The sequence below is a fragment of the Macaca mulatta genome, chromosome 11, assembly GCF_049350105.2.
Source record: "Macaca mulatta isolate MMU2019108-1 chromosome 11, T2T-MMU8v2.0, whole genome shotgun sequence".
In the NCBI taxonomy this organism is placed as follows: domain Eukaryota; kingdom Metazoa; phylum Chordata; class Mammalia; order Primates; family Cercopithecidae; genus Macaca; species Macaca mulatta.
Window position 1 is genome coordinate 3,743,933 of NC_133416.1, and position 9,724 is coordinate 3,753,656.

Genomic DNA, 9,724 nt, shown 5'->3' on the forward strand with positions numbered 1-9,724 from the left:
CTCCTCTCCTTAGGAACTGGAGTCCCTCCCTGTTCTCCCTGCTCTACCCAGCCTCCTGGCCTCAGTCCTCCCACCTGCGATGAGAGTCCTCCAAGGAAGAAATATAACAATTTAGAACTTCAGTTGAGTCTCCAATAGCCTGGGGTACAGAGGTGGCTTGAGGCTGGGAGGATGGTGGAGAGGCTGTTCTGCAGATGCCAGAGTCCTTTTGCTACCGCAGGGCCTCTTGCTGAAGGAGCGTTGATTGAGAACACTGGAGCCTGGGACTCTGGGTGCCGTGATCGTCCCCACCCACCCGGAAGCCCTTCTAGGAGTGCCCAGGTCTTCTCTTCCTCTTCCTTGCTGGAGTTTTGCTTGCTTGTGCCTTGGAGAGGTGGTGGAGGGGTGAGGCAGTTCTGTCCTTTAGCAGGGTTTGGAAATTCCTTATGAGGTCCTGGCTCAGGGGTGCGCTGGGCAGCAAGACCAGCTTTAGCACCTTCTCCTGGTAGTGAGGCAAAGGGTTCGGGCAGGGCCAGCTCCTGGCGAAATTGTTGGGAAACGGGTTGGGCATGAGCTGGAGGCCCTGGGGTTCGAACCTCCCACCAGCAGATATGTGCCGGTACCTGTGGGGAGAAGGGTGTGGAGAGAACAGAGAGATCAAAGAGAGATCCAGGCACAGTGGAGAGATGGGGAAGGGGAAGGGTGATGCTGCTGTCCACAAGCTAGGTAGCCATCAGGCGGCAGGGAACCCCTTCTGTCTCTCCGCCTAATCGGGTATTGACCTATGCCAAATGGCCTGCACCTTGTGTGTGTTTTGGCGTTAGTCTGGTGAAATAATGTTCGGCTAGTAAGCCTTCCATCCTTTTGACATACTATATATAATATTATGATCCAGATCCCAATCCAGATTCTAAATGTCCTTCAAGTCTCACCTTTCCCACTAATGCAGTGCCAGTGGGAAGACCACAGAACTCAGCTCCACTGGGTAACTGCCTCTTCTCAGCAAGCCTGCGGTATTGGGTCGAACAGTAGGAAATAGACTTTCGTTTCTTTTAACACAGCTGAATAGTGGCTGATTTTCTATGACTCAACACACTTTGCACCTGGTTCAGCAGACAGTCCCCTGTTTGCTGTTGTTGGTTTATGCAGAGGCTCTCAGTCTGGCTGCACATTAGAATCACCCTGGGAGCTTTTCAACACAACCTACCCAGGCTGCCCTCAAGGTCAGTTAGTTAGAATTTCCAGAGGGAGGCTCAAACCTCAGCATTTAAAAAAAGAGCTTCTAGGCCAGACCTGGTCACTCACGCCTGTAATCCCAGCACTTTGGGAGGCCAAGGCAGGTGGATTACAAGGTCAGGAGTTCAAGACCAACCTGACCAACATAGTGAAACCCCATCTCTATTAAAAATACAAAAATTAGCTGGGCGTGGTGGCAGGCACCTGTAATCCTAGCTACTTGGGAGGCTGAGGCAGGAGAATCGCTTGAACCTGGGAGGCGGAGGCTGCAGCAAGCCAAGATCGTGCCACTGCACACCAGCCCGGGCGACAGTGTGAGACTCTGTCTCAAAAAAAAAATAAATAAATAAAAGGCCGGGCGCGGTGGCTCAAGCCTGTAATCCCAGCACTTTGGGAGGCCGAGACGGGCGGATCACGAGGTCAGGAGATCGAGACCATCCTGGCTAACATGGTGAAACCCCGTCTCTACTAAAATATACAAAAAACTAGCCGGGCGAGGTGGCGGGCACCTGTAGTCCCAGCTACTCGGGAGGCTGAGGCAGGAGAATGGCGTAAACCCGGGAGGCGGAGCTTGCAGTGAGCTGAGATCCGGCCACTGCACTCCAGCCTGGGCGGCAGAGCAAGACTCCGTCTCAAAAAAAAAAAAAAAAAAAAAAAAAAAAAAAGGCAGCCTTAGGCCAGATGCGGTGGCTCACACATGCAATCCTAGTACTTTGGGAGGCTGAGGTGGGCAGATGACCTGAGGTCAGGAGTTCAAGACCAGCCTGGCCAACATGATGAAACCCCATCTCTACTAAAAATACAAAAATTAGCCAGGCATGGTGGCAGGCACCTGTAGTCCCAGCTACTTGGGAGGCTGAGGAAGCTACTTGGGAGGCTGAGGCAGCTACTTGGGAGGCTGAACCCGGGAGGTGTAGGTTGCAGTGAGCCAAGATCACACCACTGCTCTCCAGCCTGGGCAAGAGCAAGACTCTGTCTCAAATAAATAAATAAATAAATAAATAAATAAATAAATAAATAGAGCCCCAGGTCATGAAAATGGGCTGCCAGGATTCAGAACTGCTAGGTTTACATGTAAATGTTGTATTTCCCCAACAAGATCATGCTTACATCTCATTCTATGTCTGAAGTCCTCTGGGTCCCTACAGTTTCAATGCTTCAGTGTGCTCACTGACTGATCCAGAGTCTTTTTTTTGTTTTGTTTTGTTTTTGTTTGTTTGTTTGTTTTTGAAACAGAGTCTTGCTCTGTCACCCAGGCTGGAGTGCAGTGGCACGATCTCGGCTCACTGCAACCTCCACCTCCCAGGCTCAAGTGATTCTCCTGCCTCAGCCTCCTGAGTAGCTGGGACTACAAGTGCACCACCACTCCTGGCTATACTCTTGACCTTAAGTGAGTCACCCGCCTTAGCCTCCAAAGTGCTGATATTACAAGCATGAGCCACCATGCCTGGCCCAGAGTCAATTTTTTTTTTTTTTTTTTTTTTTGAGACAGAGTCTCGCTTAGCTGGGTGTGGTGGCACACGCCTGTAATCCCAGCTACTTGGGAGGCTGAGGCAGGAGAATCGCTTGAACACAGGAGGCAGTGAGTGGTGCCAAGATCGTACCATTGCACTCCAGCCTGGGTGACAAGAGCGAAACTCCATCTGAAAAAAAAAAGATTAAAGATTTAAAGGTGTATAGGGCACTTACCGTGAATGTAGCTTGCAAGACTGGAAGTTGCTGTGGGTGAGTGAGTGAGTGAATGTGAAGGCCTAGGACATTACTATATACTACTGTGGACTTCATAAACACTACATGATTAGGTGACACTAAATTTATGTATTTATTTATTTATTTTGAGATGGAGTCTGACTCTGTCCCCGATGCTGTAGAGCAGTGGCTGTGATCTCGGCTCACCGCAACCTCCACCTCCTTCGTTCAAATGATTCTCCTGCCTCAGCCTCCTGAGTAGCTGGGATTACAGGCACCCGTCACCGTGCCTGGCTAGTTTTTGTATTTTTAGTGGAGACGGGGTTTCGCCATGTTGGCCAAGCTGGCCTTGAACTCCTGACCTCAGGTGATCCACCCGCCTTGGCCTCCCAGAGTGTTGGGATTACAGGCGTGAGCCACCACGCCCGGCCACTAAATTTATTTTATTTTATTTTATTTTATTTTATTTTATTATTTATTTATTTAAAATTTTTTCCTAAGATGGAGTCTTGATCTGTCACGCAGGCTGGAATGCAGTGGCACAATCTCAGCTCACTACAACCTCCACCTCCCGGGTTCAAGTGATTCTCCTGCCTCAGCCTCCCGAGTAACTGGGATTACAGGCATGTGCCACCACACCTGGCTAATTTTTGTATTTGTATTAGAGACAGGGTTTCACCATGTTGGCCAGGCTGGTCTCAAACTCCTGACCTCAAGTGATCCGCCTGCCTCGACCTTCCAAAGTGCTGGGATTATGGGTGTGAGCCACCATTCCCGGTCCACTACATTTATTTTTAAAATGAGGGAATTGTCCTTAAGTGTTAAGACAACTTCAACATAATCAGGCAGGAGTTTTTTTTAGCTCCATTATAATCTTATGAGACCACTGTGGTATATGTGGTCTGTCATTGACCAAAAGGTTATTATGTGGCACATGACTTCCTGTTATGTGTCCTGCCTGCTCTGAGGCAGGACCTCATTCCTTGTCTGAGACTTGTCTGAGACTCATTCCTTCATTCCTGGCCTCCAACTCCAGGGCCTGGGCCTACAACAGTAAACATGTGAGACAAGGATCCTTCTCTCATGGAGATACCATACTAATAAAGATACAATCTACTGAACCCCTTCTCTACGCTAGGCCCTGAGCCATTTGACCCTCTAACCACCTGCTGTGGGAACTTTTTTTTATTTGAGCTAGGGTCTCACCATGTTACCCAGCCTGGAGTGTGGTGGCACAGTGATGGCTCACTGTAGCCTCGACCTCCTGGGCTCAGACAGTCCTCCCACTTCAGCCTCCCATGTAGCTGGGATTATAGGTGTGTGCCACCACACCTGGCTAATTTTTTGATATTTTTGTGGAGACAGGGTCTCATATCGTGCCCCAGGCTGGTCTTGAACTGGCCTCAGGCGATCCTCCCACTTTGGCCTCCCAAAGTGTTGGGATTACAGGCGTGAACCACCACACTTGGCTATGCAAGGTACTTGACCTGTCCATCTCAGATAGCCCACCTGTAAAATGGGGTTAATGAGGTTGGGCATGGTGGCTTACACCTATAATCCCAGCACTTTGGGAGGCCGAGTTGGGCCTGAGGTCGGGAGTTCAAGACTAGCCTGGCCAACATGGAGAAACCCCATCTCTACTAAAAAATATAAAACTTGGCCGGGCGCAGTGGCTCACGCCTGTAATCCCAGCACTTTGGGAGGCCGAGACGGGCGGATCACAAGGTCAGGAGATCGAGACCATCCTGGCTAACATGGTGAAACCCCATCTCTACTAAAAGTACAAAAAACTAGCCGGGCGAGGTGGCGGGCGCCTGTAGTCCCAGCTACTCGGGAGGCTGAGGCAGGAGAATGGTGTAAACCCAGGAGGCGGAGCTTGTAGTGAGCCGAGTTCGCGCCACTGCACTCCAGCCTGGGTGACAGAGCAAAGACTCTGTCTCAAAAAAAAAAAAAAAAAAAATACAAAACTTAGCCAGGCGTGGTGACAGGAGCCTATAATCCCAGCTACTCGGGAGGCTGAGGCAAGGAGAATGGTTTGAACCCAGGAAGTAGAGGTTGCGATGAGCTGAGATCAAATCAAGGGGTTGCGATGAGCTGAGATCACATCACTGCACTCCGGCCTGGGCGAAAGAGGAAGACTCTGCCTCAAAAAAAAAAAAAAAAAGGGGGGGGGGTTAATGGTAGTTTCTACCCAGAAGGTCCTGGGGGATTAGATAATACAGAGAAGCGTTTAGAACACCACCTGGCACTGTCACACCACTGCGAATCTCTCTGGAGTGCTCTTTCTCCCCTTCGCCAGGGTCAGCACCTATCAGCAATCGGCAGTCCTCAGGGAAGGGTAGCAGGAGGCAGGGAGAAGCCTGGGTCCCCACAAAGGGGACTGGTTTCTCAAAGTCACCAACCTTTGGCGTTGTTTTTTTGTTTGTTTTTTGTTTTTTTTGAAACAAAGTCTCGCTCTTGTCTCCCAGGCTGCATTACAGTGGTGCGTCAGCTCACTGCAACCTCCACCTCCCGGGTTCAAGCGATTCCCCTGCCTCACCCTCCCGAGTAGCTGGGATTACAGGCACCCACCACCATGCCCAGCTAATTTTTGTATTTTTAGTAGAGATGAGGTTTCACCATGTTGGCCAGGCTGGTCTCGAACTCCTGACCCCAGGCGATCTGCCTGCCTTAGCCTCCCAGAGTGCTGGGATTACAGGCGTGAGCCACCGTGCCTAGTCTGTTTTGTTTTGTTTGTTTTTTCAGATTAAAAATCTTCACAGCCTCCTGCTCCAACTCCCCAGTGCTTTGGTCATGCCCTTGGGATTGGAATTTGAGACATTCCGTTTTCACTGCCTTCCCCCTATCTTGTTACTCTTGCATGCTTAGTGCCTGGGCTGGACACAGTTAGGAAGCATCCGTGAGTTCCCAGGGTGGCCGGGAGCGGCAGCTGCGGGGTTCACAGCGGCTCCTCTCATGTTCCTGACTCTGCTCCGACTTCTCAGCCTTGCCTGGAGGGCCTCAGCCACTGCTTTTGGCTGTCTGCTGGCTTTCCACCCTTCCAGCCTGAACCCTGACTTCCCCATGAAGGCTTCCTGTGGCAGGGACACTCCAGCTCACGGCAACCCTTCTCTCCTGAATTTCTGTAATAACATCTAACTGTTATTTTATTTTATTTTTTTATTTTGAGATGGAGTTTCACTCTTGTTGCCCAGGCTTGAGTGCAACGGTGCCATCTCGGCTCACCGGAACCTCCGCCTCTCGGGTTCAAGTGATTCTCCTGCCTCAGCTTCCCGAGCAGCTGGGATTGTAGGCACCCATCACCACACCCGGCTAATTTTGTATTTTCAGTAGAGACGGGGTTTCTCCGTGTTGGTCAGGCTGGTCTGGAACTCCTGACCTCAGGTGATCCGGCTGCCTCGGCCTCCCAAAGTGCTGGGATTACAGGCGTGAGCCACCCGTGCCCTGCCATAACATCTAACTTTTGTTCAGTTCTTCCACCTATTCACTAGCTCAATTTATCCTCCCACAGTGAGGTCAGTACCTGAGGATCCCCTCTTCATCAGTGAGGGAGCTGAGACTGGAGAAGCTGGGCACCTCGCCATGGTCATGGGGTTGGAACTGCACTCCAGGCCTTCAGGCTACAACTTTCACTCCAGTTCTTTACATTAATAACTGACTTCCTTTAACACCCTCTGTCTCACACTCTGAGCCCTTCGCATGTGTAGCCTTGTTTTGATAGCTATCTTTGCAAAGCTCCTTGAGGGCAGGCACTGAATCGCACTTCTCCGTATCCCCAGTGCCTAGCAGGTGTCTCCTGCATAGCTGTCCCCCCAGATTTTAGTGAAATTCTGTGCCTCCACTCGCTGTTCTTACCTTGTCTCCACCTTGTCCTTTCAGCTACACTCAGAAAAGAGTTTGGTTTTCAGATGACCAGAGGTGGGAAGGGCAGAGTCCCGGTTAGAAACAGGAACCCTAGAGAGGGAGGGGTCACCTGGGCAGGGCAGGGCAGGCTGGGTGGGCTCCCTGAGGAGGCGCCGTCTTACTTCTTGAAGCTCGCTGGTGGCTGAATGTTGCCCTGGGCATCGAGTGGAGGTGCTCTTGCCTCACTCCTCAACTTGAGCTTCTCCACCTCCTTCAACTCCTTCACTGTCCTGAAAATCACCTGCTTCTTCCTTTTCATGTCCACAAACGTGGGATAACAGTGGATGAAAGTCAGGAAGCTGTTTTGCCCCATCCAGGAGGGAGGGGGGATGGGGTGCTCCGTGGGGGGGCATCTGTGGGCATTGGAGTCTGTCAGCCAGCGCCAGACATTGCTATCGTAGGGCCTGTCAGGCCGAGTGGGGAAGGTGGCAGGCAGGCGGCACACATCGAGCCACGTGTGGAAGCCCCAGGTGTGCTGCGTGCCACCTTTCCACGGATGGATGAGCCGCTGACGCACCTTGGACTTCATATCTGTGCAGGGCGGCAGCTTCAGGGCCAGCTGGTGATAGGCTTGCCGGGTGAAGCCAGGGAACTCCCAGGACTCGCTGGGGAGGAAGAACTCACGCTGAGCCCACGTTTGGGAGGGCGGGAGGGACTCGCTGGCCTGGACCATCTAGGGAGAGACAAAAGGGAGCCGGGGGAAGGTTGTGCAGACAAGGGTGCAGAAAGGTGGACGAAGCACTCTGCTCTCCTTCCCAGGCCCAGCCTCCGCCAGCCCAGGATTCTCATCAGGACACAGAAGTCCTGGCAGGGCCACATCTCTATCCCTCTCCCGCCCGGCAGCAGTTATGGCTGCTCCATATCATTGTCACAGTCACTCATCTTTTGGTTTCTTGCCATTAACCATATTTTGGCTTTGACTTCCCACCCTCTGTGCTCAGCTTTCGCTCTTTACCTTCACCTCCCTCCTCCCTTCTGGTGTCCCCACATTCTCACCCAGGAACGTGCTCCTTAGAGGGCACATCAGGTCTCAGGAAATCACGAAGAGAAATGCCCCCTACCATGCCAAGGGGGGCAGCCCACCTTCACTTGCTCCTGGTCTTGGTGACATACCAGGAAAGTCCTTCTCCAGAAAATAGGGCCAGGTGTCTTCCCATCCCAGACTCCTCTCAATACTCATTTCTCTGTCATTGACGCTTTCCTCCCACTCCTCATTAAAATACTAGTACAGAAAGCGTCTAGAATGGCCAGCTCTTCTTCCCCCTTCTGCACCCTGCCCCCATGAAATAAACAGCAGCAAATACATATTGACGCTGTGCTAAATACTTACATGCATCTTATTTAACCCCTACAACTCTATGAGCAAGTATTGCTATCGTCCCCATCTCAAAAGATGTGGAATGCAAGATACAGTAAGGGTTGGTAACTCACGCAGGGTGCTGGTGCCTGAGTGACAGCTGGGACTTAAGCCTTCTGTCTGTGCTCTTGCTTGGCATACCATGCTGGGTGAAATGAAATGGCCTTACTTAGCACAGTGCCTGACCGCAACAAAAATCTGTCTCTTTTAAAATGCTTCTCCCTCCTATCCATCCCCAGGGACTTTTATTTTTTTTAGAAGGAGTTTCGCTCTTGTTGCCCAGGCTGGAGTGCAAGGGTGCAGTCCCGGCTCACTGCAACCTCCGCCTCCTGGGTTCAAGTGATTCTCCTGCCTCAGCCTCCTGAGTAGCTGGGATTACAGGCATGCACCACCACGCCTGGCTAATTTTGTGTTCTTAGTAGAGACAGGATTTCATCATGTTGGCCAAGCTGGTCTCAAACTCCTAACCTCAGGCGATCCGTTCCCCTCGACCTCCCAAAGTGCTGGAATTACAGGCGTGAGCCACTGTGCCTGGCCCCAGGGACTTAGTTCTGAGTTCTGATTGCAAAAACCCTCCTGTTTCTTGAGCTTGGGCCCCTAAGTCGTTTCTACAAGATCCCCCCAGTGGGTGGGACTGGGAGACGTGGCACTAGTAAGACATCTCCTCTGTGTTCTGAGCTCTGGGTTCCCAGTATCATAGGATGAAAAGGGGAAGACAGCAGAAAATGTATGGGCCAGGCGGTCAGCTGCCCAGAAGAAAGCCTGGCCCACTATAGGGGACAGCCTGTAGCCCAGTGGGGCACAAAAATGTAGGCAGCAGAGATGGGCCACTCCCTACCTGCAGGAAAGGTTCTTCCATATGAGGTGGGTGACTGGGCCCTCTGAGTGATCTTTGCCGGCTACTGGCCATTCTTCTGGGCCTCAGAGCCAGGAGGAGCGGCTTTGTGGGGAAACCCTTTCTGGCACCATTGTTTACTCCTGGGGTTGCTATGGTGATGCTGCCTGAGTGGTGATGCAGAGAGGAGGCCCTCACCTGTCCCTGGAGGCTCTTGTGTCCCTTGGGCCCCTGGCTGCTTTTCAGGTTAGGCAGGGGATAGCACTCTCTTTAATTCTGACTGCAAAAGATGGTAACAGGAGCTGCTGCCGGGCAGGAGAAAAGCAGGCCAGGCTGGCTCCCAGGCCTCAGGGTGGGGATGGCAGTGGGAATGGAGCACCTGTAACTGGGCCCATCCTGCCCTGATGTTCAGGGAGCCCTACTCCTCATGAGCTTTTCTCCTTAAGGAACCCTCAAAAGGCCTAAGTTAACCAGCAGGTCCGAAGGTCCCAAGGAACAAGGTTGGAGACGACAGGGAAAAGAGGTGAGCTGTGCAGGACTGGCACTGGGAAAAGCGGCAATTGGTGTTGTAGAGTGTGTGCCTGTGCAAGGTGCTCCAACTGCTTCTTTGGGTCAACTTCAGGCCTTGCCTCTTCCCTATCACCATTGTCTCCATCAACACCCTCTTTCTTTTCCAACCTCTCCTGGTGCCTTAGGAATCAGACACCAATAAACCACAGAGCCCA

General features: G+C 51.8%; 1 protein-coding gene across 1 annotated transcript; it reads right to left on the reverse strand.

The window, feature by feature from the left end:
* Positions 1-177: 177 nt before the first annotated feature.
* On the reverse strand, positions 178-9,204 carry TEX52 (testis expressed 52). Its single transcript, XM_015150797.3, has 3 exons — positions 9,003-9,204; positions 6,930-7,480; positions 178-602 (listed from the first exon to the last, which is right to left on the reverse strand). The coding sequence occupies exons 1-3, from the start codon at positions 9,072-9,074 to the stop codon at positions 308-310; spliced, it is 918 nt and encodes a 305-aa protein (XP_015006283.3). The 5' UTR covers positions 9,075-9,204; the 3' UTR covers positions 178-307.
* Between the last annotated feature and the right edge of the window lie 520 nt (positions 9,205-9,724).

Excerpts from the sequence above, each read along its gene's own strand:
- TEX52 (XM_015150797.3), bottom strand. The coding sequence starts at position 9,074 with ATGGCCAGTAGCCGGCAAAGATCACTCAGAGGGCCCAGTCACCCACCT. Across the intron at positions 7,481-9,002 it reads TGGAAGAACCTTTCCTGCAG|ATGGTCCAGGCCAGCGAGTC; the intron begins GTAGGGAGTGGC and ends GTCTCTCCCTAG. Across the intron at positions 603-6,929 it reads CCACCAGCGAGCTTCAAGAA|GTACCGGCACATATCTGCTG; the intron begins GTAAGACGGCGC and ends TTCTCCCCACAG.